Source organism: Pongo abelii, chromosome 13 (assembly GCF_028885655.2).
Source record: "Pongo abelii isolate AG06213 chromosome 13, NHGRI_mPonAbe1-v2.0_pri, whole genome shotgun sequence".
Lineage (NCBI taxonomy): Eukaryota > Metazoa > Chordata > Mammalia > Primates > Hominidae > Pongo > Pongo abelii.
Window position 1 is genome coordinate 82,515,853 of NC_071998.2, and position 22,526 is coordinate 82,538,378.

Below are 22,526 nucleotides of genomic sequence, written 5' to 3' on the forward strand. Positions count from 1 at the left end.
AGCTCTTGCCTCCTGGGCCCTGTGCCTGGCCTTCTACCACCGGCCTTCCTGGACTTCTCTCCCTGACTCGCTTCAGGTACCTTCTCCAGTGTCACCTCTAGGGCCACCTCCCCTGATCATCCTGTTTACCATCCTACACCAAGCATCTTCCAGCACATCTTCCACCACCATCCTCCACCACGTCCTCTACCACGTCCTCCACCACTGTCCTACACCACGTCCTCTACCACGTAATACACCACTGTCCTCTGCCACTGTCCTCCACCACGTCCTCTACCTTGTCCTCCATCACCGTCCTCCACCACTGCCCTCCACCACGTCCTCCACCATGTCCTCCACCACGTCCTAGCACCACCGTCCTCCACCACATCCTCCACCACCGTCCTCCACTATGTCCACCACTAAATCCTCCGCCATCGTCCTCCACTGCGTCCTTCACTACGTCCTCCACCACATCCTCCACTACATCCTCCACCACCGTCCTCCACTATGTCCACCACTAAATCCTCTGCCATCGTCCTCCACTGCGTCCTTCACTACGTCCTCCACCACATCCTCCACTACATCCTCCACCACTGTCCTACACCACCACCCTCCACAACGTCCTCCACCACCATCCTCCACCACGTCCTCCACCATGTCCTCCACCTTGTCTTCTACAACGTCCTCCACCACATCCTATATCATATCCTCCACCACCATCCTCCACAACGTCCTCCACCACTGTCCTCCACCACGTCCTCTACCTTGTCCTCCATCACCGTCCTCCACCACTGCCCTCCACCACGTCCTCCACCATGTCCTCCACCACGTCCTAACACCACCGTCCTCCACCACATCCTCCACCACCGTCCTCCACTATGTCCACCACTAAATCCTCCGCCATCGTCCTCCACTGCATCCTTCACTACGTCCTCCACCACATCCTCCACCACTGTCCTACACCACCATCCTCCACCACCATCCTACACCATGTCCTCCACCACTATCCTCCACCACCATCCTCCACCATGTCATCCACCACCGTCCTCCATCATGTCCTCCACCACGTCCTCCACCACGTCCTCCACCACGTCCTACACCAGGTCCTCCACCATGTCCTCCACCACGTCCTCCACCACCGCCCTCCACCACCATCCTCCACCACTGTCCTCCATGACCGTCCTCCACCACGTCCTCCACCACCATCCTCCACCACCACCCTCCACCACATCCTCCGCCACATTCTCCACCACTGCCCTCCATCACGTCCTCCACCACGGTCCTCCACCACTTCCTTCACTACTGTCCTCCACCATGTCTTCCACCACGTCCTAACACCACCATCTTCCACCACCATCCTCCACCATGTCCTCCACCATGTCTTCTACAATGTCCTCCACCACCATCCTCCACCACATCCTATACCACATCCTATACCACATCCTCCACCACCGTCCTCCACCACATCCTATGCCACCATCCTCCACCACCATCCTCCACCACATCCTATGCCACCATCCTCTACCACCGTCCTCCACCATGTCCTCCACCACCATCCTCCACTGCATCCTCCACCACCGTCTTCCACCACGTCCTATGCCACCATCCTCTACCACCATCCTCCACCATGTCCTCCACCACCATCCTCCATCTTCTTTGTTTTACATTGTCTTCCTTTCTGTGTTCATTTCCTAGGGCTGTTATAATAAAATGTCACAAACTAGGTGGCCTGAAACAACAGAAATTGATTCTTTCACCATTCCGGAAGCCAGGAGTCTGAAGTCAGGCAACAGCAGAGCCATGCTCTAGGGGAGACTCCTTCCAGCTTCTTGTGGCCCAGCCATTCTTTGGCTTGTGGCAGCATCACTCCTCTCTCTGCCTCCCCTTCCTATGTGTTTGGGCCCCTCTTCTTATCTATTATAAGGACACTTGTCCTTGGATTTAGAGCCCTCCCTAATCCAGGATAATCTCCTCTCGAGATCCTTAACTTCACCACACCTGTAAAAACTCTTTTCCACAGGTTCCAGATGGTCAAGGGGCATGACTTTTGCGGGGGGGAGGGCACCCTTCAATCCACTACAGAGGTATATTTTTATTTATTTATTTTCAGTGTCCACTGAAACTCTTCCTAGATCCTAGGGCAGGGCCTTGTGCACAGTAGATGCTCAAAAAATGTCTGCTAAATACAGTCTTCAGTAAATATTTTGTATTTTTTTGTGTGTGTGCTCTCGTCCAGGAATTTCCCTAGGCTATGTATCTGGAGGCCAAATCACTGTTTTGGACATCCTCAACTTTTCTGAAATGGTCATTTTACTTTATAATTCCACGGGTAGTATATGAGGTCTTCTTTTGTTCAACAATTGGCAGTTTTAGACTTTTAAATTCCCACAAATCTGATGGGTGCAAAATGCTATATCCTTATTACTTTAATTTGCCCTATCTGGGGCTAGGACATGTACTGAGAAACTCATCATAGCAGGGTGGCTGAATGTTGGATTTCTTACTCTTCTCTGATTTAAAAAAAAAAAAAAAAAGAAAACTGGATCAATTCAGAGTGCATGGCTACATTGAATAAACAAACTAAGGTTGTCTGACCAGTCTGAGATTGAGAAGCCCTCATCTCTCCGGTAGAATTCATTAGTTTTTGGTGTTCCTTTTAAGGGGTGTGGGTTATCAGCTCACTAAGATGAAAAGACAGCCGTCCTTGTTTAGCAGGACTTTTCCTCATTTGAGTAATGACTTCGAGTATCTCCAAGGTTCCCCATGCCCTGGCCAGCTGCTCTGGAATGTGGCTGGATCAGAGGCTACTGGTGTCTGGATGAGCAGCCACTGGAGAACCCCAGATGGACTGTGGGAGCCAAGCCACCCTGGAGAGGCTGATGGACAGCACCTGGGATCCGTAAAGTGTGAGGCTGGGGTGTGGCTTCCTGAAAGTGGGGCATGGATCCCGATAAGTTTTTTGCCTCGGCTTGGGCAGGGTCTCGCTGTTCACGCAAAGCTTGCCGAGGCAGTGGCCTATGCCAGAAGTGTGCAAACAGCCCACTGTGTGGGACATGAAGGCTGGAGCACTGGCTCACAGTTCTAATCTGGAAATTGAGGATGATCTTAGCCCGTAATAGCAGAGGAAGGGCAGGATGGCTGCACAGCAGGCAGGGCTCTCTGCTGCCAGCCCATGTGCTGGGATATGGGGTGCAGTGGCGAAGCAAAGTGGGTTCTCAGCTGTGTGAACTAGTTTTAACTGAACTAAACCTCTTGGAGAGAAACTGTACATTAGGGATTATACTCGTCATGGCAGCTCAAACAAATAAGAAAGAAATGGAAGAGCTGTCTGGGTATGGTGGCTCATGTCTGTAATCCCAGCACTTTATCACTTGAGGCCAGGAGTTCGAGACCAGTCTGGTCAACATGGTGAAACCCTGTCTCTACTAAAAATTGGCTGTGTGTGGTGGTGGGTGCCTGTAATCCCACCTACTCAGGAGGCTGAGGCAGGAGAATGGCTTGAACCCGGGAGGCTGAGGTTGCAGTGAGCCCAGATCGCGCCATTGCACTCCAGCCTGGGCGACAAGAGTGAAACTCCATCTCAAAAAAAGAAAAAGAAAAAGAAAAGAAATGGAAGAGCTGATAACACTTACTTCCATTTTGAAAACTTCACAGGCTGCATTTCACAGTAAAAACACTGATCATCTATTCATGTAAGATAAGAAATCAGCCCTTCCACATTCAAGATGATTAAGAAATGTATTTCCAGGAAGGAAAGATGAATTTTTATCCATCATAATAACAATAGATCACACCTAATGTGGTTGTGTCTTGAGATACTGACTGACAGAGTAATGCTTTCACGGCTAACAAGACAGCTTAAATTTTTATTTTTCTCTTTATTTTATCCTTTTTGAAGACAAAAGATATCTTTTAAAAGATATTTTTATAATACACATAATATTAATACAGGAGTGCACGTTAATAATTTACAAATAGACACTTATTGGGGATGCATGGTTGGAAAGTTCTTGTGGTAGGCATGAGTGAGAAGCAGCATGGATAACTGTGACTTAGAGAAGGGGTTCAGTGGGTGTGATGGGCATTCCTAATATCCTGCTCTCTTATCCTTCCAAACTTGCAAAAGATGGCATCTGCCAGCCCCCTCCTGCTTGGGAGAAGCCCATGACAGTTCTGTGTGACGGGCTAAGAGCAGAACAGAAGGTGTATTTGGTTCTGGTGCAAGGCCCTGCTGTCTGTTTCTTCTGCAGGTTGTGGGAAAGGCCTTGCGTTGAGTTCCAGGATCAAAAGATCAAACAAGCCTGGGCCACTGAGGCACCACGAGAGGATGCCTGCCTTAGAGAGGTGCCCAGAAATGAGTGAGCAAGAATGAAATGGTTCATTTCAGCCAGAGACGTTGGGATTGGTTCTTACGGTGGCATAACTTGCCCATCCTGACTCACAGAATAGGTGTCACAGGTAGGGTGTTGAGAGCATGCTCAGATGAACAAGCCTCATACCAGTTTACTGGATGCCCTGTTGCAGCAGGCAGATGGCCGGGGGCCAGCCCTGAGCGCCAAGCCGGGAGAAGCTACTAACCTCTGGACTTATTTGGGGAGAGGAGGAAGCTGAGAACTGGAAGTCTGGTGGATTGGGATGCATCTAGGTACTGCCTTCTCATTCACCACTGTTAGCCATTCTTCAGGGAACGGGAGATGTGAGTGGACATGCCAGGAGCTACCATATGGCCGAAAGCCACCACATCCCCAGCTACTACAGTGTGACTACAGAGCCACAATACATTCCTAAGGAAGTGGTTTGCTTTCAAGTTGCCCATCTCAGTTATGGAGTAGTCCTTGTGATGTGAGCTGCTGAGAGTCCCCTTGCTGATGTCATGGCTCAGGTGGCTGCTCCAGGGCAGCTTGGGCTAGTGCTCTTAGAGAGCGGCTTCAGCTTTTTTTATTGGTTGGGACTAAACAGGAGAGAAACCAGTGTCAGCAAAGGATCCCTGCTTTTAAGTAAATGAACTATTGCAGGCTGTTGGTACGAGTTTCCCCAATGGGCAGTTTCCTCAAATGAGAAGGACTGTGGAATTCCCTGTCTTGCTGACCTTTGTTTGCATTGAGCTATGTTTTAGATTTTGCGTCATTTGGAATCTCGATTCTGTGCACGAATGGGCTGCATACCTCTCTTGGTTTCTTCTCCATTGCTTGTGAATGACATCTTTGGTTTTGTTGTTTCCTCAGGGACAGGTGAAGCCCAGCAGGCTGGATGACTGCCTTTGGGGAAGGCCTCATTATTTGGTGCACACATCAAATCACACAGGGCAGGCTAGAAGACAGTGGCTTTTGGCTAAGTGTCAATACTCTCAGAAGAAATACCAGGCCCAGAGAGACAAAGTCCAGGTTTAACTTTGGATTTGGAGTGAGTTTCTGGAACATGTAGAGGCCATTTTATAGAAGAAATCCTCAGACCAAAACAACAGGTGACTTGTTTTCTCCATTCATTGAGGACTCTGCCAGGTGCCAGGAGCTGCAGGCATGAGTTAATTCCCGAGAGTCCATGGGTCTACTCACGATCTGCAGGGCCTGCCCCCGATTAGTCACTTAGAGTAACATGCCCATTTTTCAGCATGCTAGAGTGCTTTTACCTCAAGCCCTGACCTGCTCCAAATGTCCTGGACCTTTCCCTCAGAGGCCCCTTCCCAGGCTTCATGCTCTCAGGTGTGTAGAAGGTTAGTAGCGTGTGGATGAGATTGTACAGCCCACTCTCAGTAAATCGTATTCTTCGTTCTTCATCTGAAAGGCTAGGGTACCTATTTTCTCCTTAAAAAAATAGGCTACCCTTTCTGACCCTTTTCCAGTCTTTTTTCTCGTTCTCCAAAACACCGACCAACCAGTCCTGTTGGCTGGTGCTGATGCTGGACAGCAGGGCTGGGGGGGGGCGCGTGGCACAGGACAGGTCAGGGGAACGAGGTGTCTCACTGGCTTTCCCTCGCTCAGGCCTGGATTCCTACTTCCTTCTTAGCTGGAAAGATTGTTGCATTTGTATCTGTCAATGACCTGCACAACTGTAACAGCTGCTTGGCATTGCTTTGTGACTACCTGGGGGCAATACTTAGTAAATAATAATGTCAATACTAAAATAATATCAATAATCGATCATCAAAAGACAACCAGGATGCCTGAACCTTTGTAGACACATCTCCTGGCAATATCTAAAATAACACTGCTGTATCCAAGGAGTTGCATTGCCACCCAAAGCAGCAATACATTTGCACTTGCTCTTCCGAGGAAATACATTTCCGGTGTCCACAGAAGTCTCCCTGCCCTGGAGTCTGGGGGAGAAGGAGCTGAGGCCCCAGGGCCTAGCTGGCTGCCTCCGGGGTAAAATCTCAGTGCCGTGTTATGCTGAGAGGCTCCACACTGTGCAGAGGCATCCGTGTCTGTCTCTCTGTCCCCTCCCTGACAGCTTTCATCTTTCCAGTATGTACTGGCTTCCCTATAGGGAGGGCGCAGTTCAGTGTCTCCCTAATCACTGCTAGGGCTGGGGAACAACAACTCATGAAGAAATGCGTCCTCCTCACTGCAGGGACCAACGCGGCTTTTGGAGGAACCCTCCTTGGCATACGATTGTCGGCAGGAGAAAGGTGGGGTGTGATAAAGGCAGCTGTCATCCTTCCCAGGAATTCCTGAGAATTCCTTTATCCCATTGGTAAAAAGATCATGCTAGGCTCCTCATGGCGACAGACCCTCCTTCAGGAGGGACATGTGGACGCTTATGGTGGGGCATGGTGGAAGTGGGTCTGGAGAGTAGAGGTATTTTCCAGTACCCTGGAGAAAAAGTACTACTACCTTATGAGGCAGAGGCTGGCCCTCTTTTCTCTGAAGGTTTCACATAGATAATCCCGCAGCCTTGCCGCTAGGACAGCATGTCCTTGTATAACAGCTGGTGCCTGCTTCGAGCATAAGGACTGCTCCAGGCCTTACCACCAGCCTCGGAGTGGCCTCATTTTGACCTACCGCCACCCCTAACTTTCATCTACTCTTTACACAAGCTGCTTTTCTGAGAATCTGCATGAATAACCAGTCTCAAATTTATGTAGATGCATGTGTCATGTTATTGGCATGCTCACACTGATAATTAATATCTCTTTATATTCATCTTCAAAGGTTTCCTTATTGTTTTGAGTGGCCACATATGGTGGTCAACACTTTACCCCCACTAAGAAGTAAGTGAACAACTTGCTCTAAGTCCACTGAATAAATCAAGATTCACTCAACAGATGCTGGTTTCAGTCCGTTTTTTAAGGCCTCATGGGTTTAAAGGGACCTAGTTCATGTCGAGATCAGGCTCTTTGTCGTGCTGAAGTCTCCTTCTAAACAATTTTTCCCTATTGACGTCAGAACTGATGCTTTATAGACCAAAGAAATTGAAGAACATCAAATTGAACTTGAAAATTCTTTAATTTATTTAAAAATGAAGCCTATAATTTTGTAGACAATAGGCTATTAAGAAATGCATGCCTATTGTGAAATGTTATAGCTGTAGGGTTCCCTACCCAGAGATAAAGCTGTGTGGTTGGATCTGCTAGGACCTATTATGGAAGAAGCATGCACCTCTCTGTCCCTCTGTCCTCAGCAAGGGCTCTTGGTAGAGGAGTCCAGGTAGCACCAATGTCTGTCTCTAATAGGCCCATGTCACTTGCTTTCCCAGCTTGTCACATTTTGGAATGCTGTGATGGGCTGGCCCAGGATGTCATTGGCTCCATCGGACAAGCCTTTGAGCTCCGGTTTAAGCAATATTTACAGTGTCCTACCAAGATTCCCGCTCTCCATGATCGGTGAGTAGTGCTGTGACAACATTTGCAATAGCCTATGTGGGTTTTATGACCTTTCCTCTTAAAACCACGTCCCTGAGCTGTGCTCTGGACAGGCACAATTAATCACAGGGCTTCCTGGGCTCAGAGACACCTGGTCGGTGCTGGGATATGGCACAGAAAGCCAACAGATGGAAGCCAACATATGGATGATGCTTTGAATGTGTAGAAAAACATTTTCTTGAAACTATAGTGACGGTCGCCAAGGTTACAGAAAAGCGACTTCATTATAAATTTTTGTGTTCTGTTTCCTCTGCAGCCATGTGATGCTTCCATATGTCACCTCATTGGGTCTATGTCACCACTGGTTCTGTGTGTCCCATTGTCCTTGTCGTTACGATTAGCCAGTCATGCTGCAAGAGGTCCCCTCCATGAGGCACTGTGCTGGCTACCAGCATAGTTTTGGCTTCACTGGCCTTTGCAGCTTAACAGCTTGGTAGTTTGTTTACCTTCCAGACAGCCCTGAGCAAGTTTGGTAAACTCCTTGAGTCTCAGCAGCTTTATCTGTAAAGTAGGAATAAGAATGGCACCTTAGGTTTTTTTTTAAGTGTTCAACAAAATAGTGAGTGTGAAGAGGAACTGGGAGATGTTTAGTTTATTATAAAAAATGTTCAGGTTCTATCACTGAGTTTTCTTAGGATGTAAGAATATTCCATACAGCATCAAGCATTAAAATAAAAGTAATATGGGGCATATTGGTCATTCAATATTCTGTCCTTGACTGAACTTGCATAATGAAAATCTGTTCTAATGGTGTGTTCGCTATCAACAAAATTTTACTGTTCCTAAATTTACTCTATACTTTTTTCAAACTTCTAAAGCCACATTCTTCTATGCCTAAGTTCTAGAGTCAGACTCTACCTTTGCTCTTATGATTATGAAGGCTTCTTTCATCTCCCTTCTCAGTCTTTGCTGTTCTTCAAAGAGACTTTTCATTTCTTTTCCTCTTTCCCCCATTTAAGACATTCATTTTGGAGGTGCCTCTGCAGGACCCACCGTTTCCACATTGCTAGAAACTTCACTCCAGAGGCTGAAAATGCTAGAATTCAATTCTTCCTTATGGCCATCACATTCAAAAAAAAAATAAGAAAGAAAGAAACTTCAGCAAGCTGGGACAGGAAGATGTGTATAGAAGAGTTAGAGGCAGACAGTGACAGCAACCCAAATGTAGGTAGGAGACTGAGGAAACAAATTTTTTATTTTGTGTATAATGGGACATAGTAGTTAATAAGAATTCACCAATATACATGTACTACTGGCATAAATCTCAAAATTTATAATGAAATAAAAAAAAGCAAGTTACAAAAGGATATGGACCATTTATGAAAATTTTGAAAACATAAATGATTGCATATATAGCATATGGATAAATAAATGTGTGGAAAGACTATAAAAACATACACAAGGCCGGGCATAGTGGCTCACACCTGTAATCTCAGTACTTTGGGAGGCCAAGGTGGGCGGATCACCTGAGGTCAGGAGTTCGAGACCAGCCTGGCCAACATGGTGAAATCCCATCTCTACTAAAAATACAAAAATTAGTTGGGCATGGTGATGCACGTCTGTAGTCCCAGATACTTGGGAAGCTGAGGCAGGAGAATCACTTGAACTCGGGAGGTGGCGGTTGCAGTAAGCTGAGATTGTGCTGCTGCACTCCCGCCTGGGCGACAAAGCAAGACTCCATCTCAGAAAATCAAACACACAAACAACAACAAAAAAATGCAAAAATACTATACAAAACTCCAGGATATCTGAGGACAGGACAGAGGTGTGGGTAGATGGGTTGCGTTTGACTGTATTTGTCAAGCGTATACCCCCTACACCATTTTATAATAAAAATGTTCCAATATACACAAAGAACTGTATAGACACCATCTAGCTTCTACCATTAACATTTTACTTATAATATCACATATCTATGTATCCATCCAATGTAAGTTTGACAAATTTTATTAAAAAGGGAAGCATGTAATTGACAAGAAAAATTTCAGCCGAATTAAATTTAAAGGAGTTTAATTGAGCAATAAACAATTCCTGCACAGAGCAGCCTCCCAGCCAGAGTAGACTTGGTGACTCCAGGGCAACCACGTGGTGGAAGAAGATTTATGGAGAGAAAAAGGAAAATGACTTACAGAAAATGGAAGTGAGGTTCAGAAATAGCTGGATTGGTTACAGCTTGGCGTTTGCCTTATTTGAACACAGTTGGAACAGTTGGCTGCATTTGATTGGCCAAAACTCGGTGATTGGCACAAGAGTAGGCTACGGTCTGTTTACACCTCCACTTGTATAGTTCAGGATTTACAGAGAAACTTTTAGGCCAGACTTAAATATGTAAGGAGGTAGCTTTAGGCTAAACTTGATTTAACATAATAGATCAAAAGGTTAACACTTATTTAATCTCCATGGGGGATGCATAAGTATACGTCACATTAATTATTATGCTAGCCTTTGTTTCTGAAATGTTGAATAAAAGCCAAATAAATGCTATTAAGATAATACACACAAAAATGAATGGAGGGAGTTAGTTTAACTACCATACTCCTCTGGCAGTGTACGTAATGTATGAAGTTCTGTATGTGTTTGTATGTAGTGAAGTTTGAAGGACTTTTGGGGAAAGAAAATGTAGTAGACAGGATCTTATCCACTGAGAAAATGTCGCCTCCAAATGCAAGTATTGGCATATCATTTCTGGTTTTGTTTTGTTTTGTTTTTAAGACGGACTCTCGCTCTGTCACCCAGGCTGGAGTGCAGTGGCACGATCTCGGCTCACTGCAAGCTCCACCTACCAGGTTCGCACCATTCTCCTGCCTCAGCCTCCTGAGCAGCTGGGACTACAGGCGCCCACCACCACGCCTGGCTACTTTTTTGTATTTTTAGTAGAGATGGGGTTTCACCGTGTTAGCCAGGATGGTCTCGATCTCCTGACCTCGTGATCCGCCCCTTTCGGCCTCCCAAAGTGCTGGGATTACAGGCGTGAGCCACCGCGCCCGGCTGGCATATCATTTCTAAAGCGGAACAGTGACAAGGGGCCCTGCCTGTAGCTTCATACTGTTGGTGACCTGACACCCCCCTCACCTTATTCTGCAGAGGCTCCTGGTGTCCGCAGGGTACTGTCCGAGAGCGGGGCTAGGGGGATCTCCTGGGCTTGCCCTGCCTTCTGTTTCAGCTCCGCTCCTCCAGCAGGGTGCAGCCTGGTAACATGAGAGAACCCACACTGCATCCAGCTGTTCCAGCCCCATTCTCTGGGGACACTGAAAAACAAATCACATGCCACTAAGACTCCATTTATTATTATTTTTAAAATTGATAATTAATTCATATATAATCAAATTGCTCTTTTAAAGTTTACAATTCAGTTGATTTGTTATATTCAAAAGTTGTACAATTATCACCATTAATTCCAGAACGTTTTCATTCCCCCCAAAGAAACTCTACACTCATCAGCAATTACTCCCCATTCTCCACTCCCTTCTCTCCCGCCAACCACTAATATACTTTCTGTCTCTATGGATTTGCCCATTCTGGACATTTCATATAAATGGAATCATACTGTATGTGTCTGGCTTCTTTCACTTAGAAAAATGTTTTCAAGATTCACTCATGTTGTAGGATCTGTCAGTATTTCTTTCATTTTAGAGTTCTTAATAATATTTGAGTGTATAGATATATGACCTTTTGTTGATCCAGTCATTAGTTTATGGACAGTTGGGTGCTTCTACCTTTTTTTTTTTTTTTTTTTTTTTAATGGAGTCTTACTCCATTGCCCAGGCTGAAGTGCAGTGGCACAATCTCGGCTCACTGCAACATCGGCCTCCCTGGTTCAAGCAATTCTCCTGTCTCAGCCTCCTGAGTAGCTGGAACTACAGGTGTGTGCCATCACACCTGGCTAATTTTTGTATTTTTAGTAGAGACGGGGTTTCACTATATTGGCCAGGCTGGTCTTGAACTCCTGACCTCATGATCCGCCTGCCTTGGCCTCCCAAAATGCTGGGATTACAGGCATGAGCCACTGCGCCTGGCCCTACCTTTTAGCTCTTATGAACAATCCTACTGTGAAGATGTATACAAGTTTCTTTGTGGACATATGTTTCAATATTCTTATGTATATACCTGGAAGTGAAATTCTGTGGTCATATGGTTATGCTGAAACTGCAAAGCTATTTTCTAAAGTGGTTGCACCATTTTACAGTCCCATGAGCAATGTGTGAAGGTTCTAATATCCCTACGTTCTTATCAACACTTTTTCTTGTCCATCTCTTTGATTATAGCTACCCTAGTGGGCATGAAGTGGTTTCTGGTTGTGGTTTTGATGTGCATTTTCCTGATGACTAACGATGTCGAGGATCTTTTCATGCGCTTATTGGCCTTTTGTGTATCTCTGGAGAAAAGTCTGTTCAAATCCTTAGCTCTTTTTTAAGATCAGGTTGTCTTTTCATTGTTGAGTTGTAGGAGTACTTTATATATTCTAGATACATGTCTCATTTAAGATATATGTTAGCAAATATTTTCTCCCATTTTGTAGTTTGTATTTTTATTTTCTTGATAATGTCCTTTGAAGCACAACAGTTTTTTCAAATAGCAGAAGGGAGAATTTTGAGAGGTTCATAGTCTACCATTTTCCCTCATATCACTAAATTTCCATTTTGTAGTTGGTTTTGTTTGGGGTCAATTTCATGGCTTACAGAAATGTGTGCTGTCCCTTGAGGAGCTGGCTGTCCTTAGGCATAATTTCTTTCTTAATTAAAATGTACTTTTACAAAAGGACATCCTTCAAACATGACTGAAATGTTCCAATGAGTGAAACTCTGAATATGGCAGAGATATTTTGCTAAACCACTCATCTGCTTTTCATCTATGCATGAGACCTGGATGGCTGAGGAAGCACTGACTAATCTCTCTTTTCTTGATAACAGGCGCTAACATTAGATTTGTTGATTTTGGCTGCAAGCTCAACTTTTGGCTAAAGCCCTTGGAAATCTTCCTTTAACAGAATGCAGAGTCTGGATGAGCCATGGACGGAAGAGGAGGGAGATGGCTCAGACCACCCGTACTACAACAGCATCCCAAGCAAGATGCCTCCTCCAGGGGGCTTTCTTGATACTAGACTGAAACCCAGACCCCATGCTCCTGACACAGCCCAGGTAAGTCTTATATTTTTTTCCTTATATAAGGAATGGAGGCTAACTCAACTTTATTTCCTTTTGTTTTCTTTGGTTTTATTTCAGGCTGATGTTCTGTATCATTTTTGACACAGTAAATCATGGGCTTTCTCTCACTGGATTTCATGAGGCATGCAGATGAAGAGAGGCTTTGGGTTAACATCATAAAGCATTGGCCAAATGCTTTGGAACTGTGTTGTGATTCCCGGGATACGAGTCTGGGGGTGTCCTCTGTTCCCTCAGACATATTCCATCATACTGTGATCTCAGTGAGGGAAAGAGAGAATTTAAGATTTTAAAAAGGCTTGGGAGGCATTGGGTTCTCTGAAAAAGAGTGAATATAGACCCTTAAAATGATGAGAATTTTATGAATTTTCTATTTTATTCATTCCCTTGTTTTATGTCCAACTCTAAATTCTAGTAAGGCAATTGCTTTCTAGAGTTATGATATTTCTGTTTTGTTATAGGAAATTTTTTAATGTTACTACCTTATGTGAATGATAATGACACCACTAAAAATGGCAAAATAACATTGAGCTCAGGGATCTGACACTGAGAGGGAATTTCCTGATTTTTTGAAGGAAATTTCCTGGTTTACAGAGTGGACTTGCCCAAGTGTGAACGATTATGGGCGTATGTGTTATGTGGGAAGTGTGTTCTGACACATAGATACTCTGTAATTGAAATTTATTTTAGGACATACATATGGAAGAGCTTGATTTACAGTCACACTTCGGGAGGGGTGGGGGGGTAATGAAAACAAGGGGGGGCATGTGTAGTTTTGATGGAGATGCAGACTTTTCCTCACATCCACACAAACTTATTTCCCAAATCTTAATGCCAACCATGAGGCATGAAGGGAAAATTGGGTGTAACAGAGGATGCGAGCCACCTTAAGGATCAGTTCGCCGACTGTCTTGTGGCTTTCAAAAGTGGGGAAATGAGAAGAAAATAATTTTTTCATTCTGTGTATTTATATGTGTCTATAGTTTGCAGGAAAAGAGCAGACTTATTACCAGGGAAGACACTTAGGAGACACCTTTGGTGAAGACTGGCAGCAAACACCTTTAAGGCAAGGTGAGAGGCAAGGTGAGATGGGTGAGAAACACAAAAGACACTTTTCAAAAGTAACATGCTCACCACTGGGTCGCCTATTTTCTGTGGACTGACAGAGTGACCCCTGGATATATGTGCTGTGTGTGTTGCTATAGAATCCTGACTAGACTATAGAAATAGAAGCAACGGTGTGGTCAGGCGCGGTGGCACACGCCTGTAATCCCAGCACTTTGGGAAGCTGAGGCGGGACGATTACCTGAGGTCAGATGTTCGAGACCAGCCTGACTAACATGGTGAAACCCCAACTCTACTAAATAAAAAAATTAGCTGGGAGTGGTGGCGGGTGCCTGTAATCCCAGCTACTCGGGAGGCTGAGGCAGGAGAATCACTTGATCCCAGGAGGTGGAGGTTGCAGTGAGCCAAGATGATGCCATTGCACTCCAGCCTGGGCAACAACAGCAAAAACCCGTCTCAAAAAAAAAGCAACAGTGTTGCAGACATCTCCTGGCACCAATCAGGTGCCTCCCTGCAGCTCCAGGACCATTCACACCCCGTCTGCAGTCACTGCCTCATGCCCCTGAGACTGTACACCTCCATGCTGGGAGAGCTTCCGTGCCCAGGGGTGCTGAGAAGTTGACATCTCAGGCTCACTTCACCTCAGTTTCCTATGGGAACTGGTGAGGCAACTCTAAGGTTGAGGTTGAGCCCCAGTGACTCCTACAACAAATTGTTGCCTTTCCTTCCTTGTCTCGTTCTCCTTCCCTTTACTCAGGGTCAGCTTTAGGGGGAATGTGAAGCCCCCTACTCTAAGCTGGGGATTGAGGCAGAGGTGGCACCAGGGATATACGTCTCTCACAGGCCCTGGATGCTCTCAGAGAACACTTCTGCATCTTACAATTATAATAACATGCACCTACATCACACATTAAAACTAATGTCGATGTAACTGTCTGTAAGTCAGATATCTGCAAATATTTAGATACAGCCATAATAATTTAGATACAACTATCTAAGAAGTAACTGCTAATTGCTCACATACGTATTCTCTAGACAGTTATATATACACATAGAAATATGTATGAATGTATTCATATCTCAATCTAATCCTTTAAGAATGTCTTTTAATTTTAACCTTTTTCCCTTCTCAAAAACATTTATAACTCTTTCACTAGCTCTGGGATCCTGGCTACTAAGTCTATAAGATCTGAAGGGGATGGATGCAACTGATGCTTCTATGTATCTAAATTTAAACATTATTGGTTTAATGTTGAGGCTTATTCCTTCATTATAGCTATTTATGCCAGGAAGCAAATGACAATACATTTTTAAAATGTCCTCTGTGTAAGAGAATTTCGTGTCTTGCCTGCCCCAGATGCAGGAAGACCCACAGTGCTGGCCCAGTCAATAAAACATAAGGCCTGGCAGAAGCCACCACATGTTCTGCCTCAGAATAGGCTGGAAATAGCAAATCAGAGTCATAACTTTGCCAGAGGGACATTTTCATTATGGGCTATTTATCCTTGTTCTACATACATTTAAAATGCATTTCCATAACATGTGTGTGCATAGACATATAATAACTGCTAAAGAATGAAGGAGACACATTATTTCTGTTAGATATTTACTTTATTGTAAAATATGTCAGGTTTATTTTAAAATAGGTCTTGTTTTTGATATATTCAAGTTATTCCAGCCAGATCGAGAACAGATGATGTCGCAGAATGAGCTCCTGGCCTGGAACTTGAGACTCAGAGCTCTCAATAAATTTCCAGCTCTTCTTTGAAAACAATAAATAGGCAAGGCATGGTGGCTCATGCCTGTAATTCCAGCACTTTGGGAAGCAGAGGCAGGTGGATCACCTGAGGTCAGGAGTTTGGTGCCAGCCTGGCCAACATGGTGAAACCCCGTCTCTACTAAAAATACAAAAAATTAGCCATGCATGGTGGTGGGCACCTGTAATCCTAGCTACTCGGGAGGCTGAGGCAGGAGAATTGCTTGAACCTGGGAGGTGGAGGTTGCAGTGAGCCGAGATCATGCCACTTGCACTCCAGCCTGGGAGTGCAAAAAAGAGAGAGAGAAAAAAAGAAAACAATAAATATCTTTTCTCACAGAACAAATTAGAATGTCACTTATTAATTTGCTGGCAGATACTATCCCCAATGGACGTGAACTCCAGGTGTCACCATGACACGTGTCCTCCTGCCCCGGCTCAGCACCTGCTGTCATCTATGGTGGGAAAGGGCAGTCAGGAAGATTATGCATTTGGGCTCTTGATCTTCTCCTTTTAAAATTTTTTTGTGAAATTCTTTTCTAAAGGCTGATTTGTTTGCAATGTACACAAAGGTGTAAACTGCAAATAGCTGTCCCTAAGCAAGGATGCGTAATCTGACTAGACTCTTCAATGTAGAAAGCATGTTGAGAAATAGGAGAGTAGAAACACAGTCCGTGATGTTGCAGGTGATGCTCCCCAGTGAGGGAATGTTAGCACGACACTTCATTCTCACACCTACAGCCTGGGAGACAGTGGTGTGCTGGCAAACATCCAGCCACAGGCTCTTGGGAACGCTTTTTAAAAAGCCCTGAACCAACTCCTGCCAGCTGGATTGAGCTGGCTTCAACACACCACCGCCCATAGGGTATGAAAGACACCCTCTTTCCAGAAATGTGAATACCACAGGGTGTTCTTGCGAACATGTTTATGTAAGAAGATTGGAGATAGGGCGCACACACAAAAAGACTCTGAGAAGGATCTGAACAGGCGTTCTCCGGCAACTAGGTCTGGGTGTCACTTTCACCCAGGGTCTGGGTGACAGAACAGCCCAGACCCAGCCTCAGCACACCCACTGGCTAGCTGTGAAGTCCTGTCAAGGCACTAGGTCTTTCACACTAGGTCTGGGTGACAGAACAGCCTTGGCCCAGCCTCAGCACACCCATTGGCTAGCTGTGAAGTCCCATCGAGGCAGTGTCACTGCCTCAGCAGAGGGGGCTCTTCACTTGTACACCCACCCTGGGCTTCCTTCACAGACCCAGGGGCAGTAACTGCAGCCCTATTTTATAAGGAAGGAGTCTCTCTCAGTTCCTTAGGAGGTACAGAGCTTCTATTGTATTGCTTGAATGAAGTTAATTTATAAAGCATTTGCTTATATTTAAAAAGAAAACAAGAGCAATTAATATAAGACTTCTGCTCAGTTATTTGATATTGGAGCATTTGTCAAGGAGAGGAGGAGACCAGGCATGTTCTGCCTGCCAGGCTCCTGCCGTCTTGGGGCAGCAAGGGCCAGAACCTTTGCTAAGGCCATCACAGTGGAGCCATCAAGGTGTCCACCCTGACATTGGCTGGCAGACCCCATGTTGATATGAAGGACTGGAAAATATCCTAGCCAGGTCACAGCAGTGTGTGGTGACAAGCTCAGAAGAGGAGAATATCACCGATAGGAATCCGAAGGAGGAGTTTTCCTATTTGCAGGCGGAAGAGCTTCTCTGTGAAAGCCTGGGTGGCTTGAATAGTGTCACCATCATAAAAGAAAAGGGGCTCACTTTCTTGTTGCAGGGTCCTTGGACATCTACAGCACGCCAGAAGGGAAACTGCACGTGGCCCCCACGGGAGAAGCACCCACCTACGTCAACACTCAGCAGATCCCACCACAGGCCTGGCCGGCTGCGGTCAGCAGTGCCGAGAGCAGCCCGAGGAAAGACCTCTTTGACATGAGTGGGTTTCTGTTTGTCTCTGGTTTTCTTCTCTTTTGAGGTTGCTTTTTATCCCGCCTTTTATTTGAAATCTGTGTAATTACTGAATTTTCTGATAGCAGGGTTTTGATTAATGATGATGATTAGCTGTACTTTTCTGGGTAATGATTGGGTTTGTTTAAGGCTTTAGGATTATAGCCTTCTCTGTAGTCAAGAGACAGAGCAATTTCCCCCTTTTTGGAACTGACGTTCCTCTTGAAGATCTGCAAATATATTGAGACAATATACATACACAAATGTTTATTTATTCATTTAAATAGTAATTGCCCATTATGTGCCAGCTACTGTATTAGTTGCTAAGGATGCAAAGATGAAATGGCATGGTCGGTGTTTCCACAGAGCTCTAGGTCTATGAAGCAGACCAACATTTAACATATAGGCAAGAAATTGCAACACACCTCTCTCTCCTAAGGGTTTTCTCTCTCTTTCTCCTCTCCTCCCACTTGTGCTGTCATTTTTTTCTCTCATTTTTTCTCTCTTGCTCACCTCTTACCTCTCTCCAAATATTTACTGAACACTTACCATTTGTCAAATACTATTCTACTTGATGGAGATATACAGGAAAACAAAACCAGCAAAGTCTCTACCTCATGGAGGTATCTATTACCAGGTAGTGGTAAATGCTCCTCAGTTATGAAAACTAAACAGGATAAGAAGAGTAATAGGAATCTATTGCAGATAGCAATATAGTGGGATGTGTACCACAGACTTTCTGTTTGTCATATAGACTGAGGAAATTAAATCGTTCATGAACTGATTAATGAAAGTGAAAATTTTTTTTAAAGAATTTTGAAAGAGCATCACAAGCTCACAAGAGCTTTATATCCTAAAATTTGCTTTTCATATTCCTTGAGAATTTTATAGGCTGAAGAGGGAGGGAATGGAGACTAGTTCTGAATGATTTTCTACCATGTTCTAAACAACTATTTTTAAATTTTTACAGGTAGGTATTAGATAACTACTGTTATCTTTATTTTACAGAGGAGGAAACTAAGAATCCTAGAAGTTAACTAACTTTATCATTTGTGAAAGGCAGCCTTGCTGGTCCAATATCTGTGATTTGTGGTATTTTGTATGAGTGAGGACAGAGTTAAGTGCCTTTATAATTAGGCAGCCTCATGAAAACAACACTGTTTCTCCCCATCAAATTTGACTTCCCAGACACACTGGACCCCCATTTTGACTTACAAAAATAATCTAAGCAAGAACTGTAGAATCTCAATGCTTGAAGCCACCTTCAATGCTAGATCACCTAATTCAGTCCTGCCAGTGCCTTTATTTTTAAAAATGTGAAAACAGCTTGAGAAATGTGAAGCCACTTTTTCAAGATGCAAAGCACAGTGGTGGCTCTCCAAGCTTTTGCTGGAGTTGTTATAGTACCTCCAAACTGCAATTTAATAGTTCCATGTTTGGTTAGACCATTTTTACTGTTTAATATAGTCAATTTACCAATGACTCCTGGACCCAGACCCTAAGGAAAGTTAGATTGGCTGGTGTTTGGGATGAAAAAATGAGAACCAGAGCTACCCTTTCCCATCAGTTAATTTCTCCTCCTGCTCTCAAAACCTAAGGAGGGGAAACAGAATGTAAAAAGAGCCTTAGAAAGGCTGATGCCTATTGAAAAGTATGGAACTAAATAAAGCCAGCACTCTGTGTTCTTTATTTTGAACCAGTAGATCTAAATAATAGCGGTGCTGATGTGATGATGGTGGTGATGATGGTGCTGTTGCTGATGGTAATTTTGAATGTGGTGGTGTTGGTGATAATGATGGTGATGGTAGTAATAGTGATGATGGTGCTGATGGTGATGGTGATAATGGTGAGGTGATGATGGTGGTGATGGTGGTGATGGTGGTGATGGTGATGATGATGATGATGGTGGTAGAAAGGTGGTGATGGTAGTGATAGTGATGATGGTGCTGATGGTGATGGTGATGATGGTGGTGGTGGTGATGGTGATGGTGATGATGCTGCTGCTGCTGCTGATGATGATAGTGGTGGTGGTGGTGGTGACAGTGATGATGATGATGGTGATGTTGATGATGGTGGTGGTAATAATGCTGCTGATGGTGGTGGTGATGATGATGATGGTGATGATGCTGCTGATGGTGGTGGTGTTGATGGTGATGATGATGGTGATGATGGTGGTGGTGATGCTGCTGCTGATGGTGCTGGTGGTGGTGATGATGGTGATGGTGATGATGATGCTGGTGATGATGCTGATGATGGTGCTTGTGGTGAAGGTGGTGGTGGTGATGGTGATAATGATGGTGAGATGGTGGTGATGCCGATGGTGGTGGTGGTGGTGGTGGTGGTGATGGTGATGGTGATAGTGCTGATGGTGCTGATGGTGCTGATGGTGGTGATGCTGCTGCTGCTGCTGTTACTGCTGCTGCTTCTGTTGCTGCTGGTGACAGTGATGGTGATGATGATGGTTATGCTGGTGACAATGATGGTGAAGATGATGATGACAATGGGGATGATGGTGATAATGGTGATGATCCTGATGATGCTGATGGTAATGGTGGTGGTGATAATGGTGAGGGGATAGTGATGATGGTGTTGATGGTGGTGATGCTATTGCTGCTGCTGCTGTTGCTGGTAGTGACAGTGATGGTGGTGACAACGATGGTGATGATGATGGTTATGCTGATAACAATGGGGATGATGGTGATAATGGTGATGACAATGGTGATGATGGCGGTGATGCTGACGGTGGTGGTGGTGCCAATAAAAGTGAATGTGGGGATGGTGGTGATGGTGGGGATGATGCTGACGATGTTGATGATGTAGATGATAGCAAAGGTGGTAATGGTGTAGAAACAGTATAACACAAATGACAATTCCAGGTAATCAGGAAAAAAGTCAGATGAAAAAGAACATCCACAGACATAATTTTTGCCAATGGTTCTAACTTATTTTTATCTCCAAATCTGTCAAAGATTAATGAGCATCAAAAAGAGCTAATTTTAATTTCATTTACTCACCTCACTTCTGCCCACGCTGTACTAACATCGAACAAGTTTGGCTTATTTTACAGCATTTGTTGACTATACTGAATGAATTGTGTCCTAGGAGCAATGCTGGGCTCTGAGGGTGTAGTTATGCTCAGGAAAGAACCATTCCTGTTCTTGTGCTGCTTATGTTGTATGTATGTGTATGCTTATGGGTAGACAGTGTAGTCTGAAATAATCATCGCACTACCTTCCACTTGCATAGCACTGTGCATTTTTCAGAGTCCTTTCATACACACTACCTTATGTGAAAATTGAACATTGGGATTTAGTTAGACATGCCTGGCTACTTCTTTTGCTGCTGGTATTTATTGTTAGAGCAGCAGTCTCGCCATTCACACATGCCTTGCACTGAGAAGTGTGCTCTGAAGGGGATGAAACCGAGTATGGTCTCAGGCACTCATGCAAGAGCCTCGTTCCACAGGGAAACAAGTGAAGGTTAAGGGGAGGTGGAGCTCCTAGCCTGGGGCAAGTCACACAAGAGGAACCCAACACCCATCAGCTTTCTCTTTTAAAAATTTGCCTGATGCAAAGATTTTGAAATAAACCTTTGGTGGATTGGGCTCAGGTTTTGCATAAAATCAAAGCTTTGTAGCTTGTCTTTCCCTTTGGTATTGGCAGATTTTTGTTCAGAATTTGTTAAAGAGACTGGCTGAAGTTCCAGAGAAAGTACATGGCATGTGATATTCATGGCCTCTTGCAGCATGCAAAAATGAAGTCATTCCAACTAGCTAGACAAAGGGTGTGCTTGACTCCTTGGCACACAGCACAACTCCCAGCTGTCTTGGGAAAGCAGACTCATCAGAAAGTCATGCCAAAATTTGGGCTGTGCTTTTCAATGCTTGTTATGATGGCTCCTGTTATATTACCAGCCAGTTAGTTTTTTCCATTGGTTTTTGTTTTCCCCTTCTGGAGGAGTTGCCTTTGCATTTCCATCTCTCTCACTGTATTATTATTATTTTTTAATCATTTGCTCTTCTTGGGATTGACTTGTTGCTGGTCAATATTGTTGATGACAGAACCTTTTGAAGATGCTCTCAAGAACCAGCCCCTGGGGCCCGTGTTAAGCAAGGCAGCCTCCGTGGAGTGCATCAGCCCTGTGTCACCCAGAGCCCCAGATGCCAAGATGCTGGAGGAACTGCAAGCCGAGACTTGGTACCAAGGAGAGATGAGCAGGAAGGAGGCAGAGGGGCTGCTGGAGAAAGACGGAGACTTCCTGGTCAGGAAGAGCACCACCAACCCAGGCTCTTTTGTCCTCACGGGCATGCACAATGGCCAGGCCAAGCACCTGCTGCTCGTGGACCCAGAAGGCACGGTGAGCACCCAGTGGGGGTGGGGCTGGACCTGCCAATGGGCGCAGACCTGCCTTGAACAGTCTCCACTTTGTCAAATGCCCACCACATTCCCACCTCTATCCACAAGTGCCTACTGAGTCCTCCAGGGGAACCCAGGGACAGACAACTCCTGTCATGAGGCCAGAGCCAGGAGCCAGGAGCCAGTGGTCAGGGCCCCACACAAGTTTTAAACCTTTTAGAATTATGGCCTAGGCTGAAAGCCTTGACTTTTATGTCCTTTAAAGTAAATAAATACAGAAACTGAGAGCATTTTCCTTACAAACACATTTCTAGTAGACAAGGAAGTACAGGCTCCTAGGCTTTTAATATTTATCTTGAATGCTTATCTCGAAAAGTTGAGTCACTGAGGATTTTG

The 22,526-nt window shown here is 44.9% G+C and overlaps 1 protein-coding gene across 3 annotated transcripts in view; it reads left to right on the forward strand.

Moving 5' to 3' along the window:
* Positions 1-22,526, forward strand: part of SHC3 (SHC adaptor protein 3) — a 171,776-nt gene that overhangs the window by 117,433 nt on the left and 31,817 nt on the right. For 2 of the 3 annotated variants that reach the window (XM_054520189.2, XM_054520190.2), the window contains 5 exons: positions 7,678-7,804; positions 12,831-12,981; positions 13,989-14,088; positions 17,606-17,764; positions 21,836-22,131. In XM_054520189.2, the coding sequence (XP_054376164.1) occupies positions 7,678-7,804; positions 12,831-12,981; positions 13,989-14,088; positions 17,606-17,764; positions 21,836-22,131 (833 nt within the window). The remainder of the gene's footprint in view (positions 1-7,677; positions 7,805-12,830; positions 12,982-13,988; positions 14,089-17,605; positions 17,765-21,835; positions 22,132-22,526) is intronic. The other variant, XM_009244608.4, reaches the window with a different exon arrangement.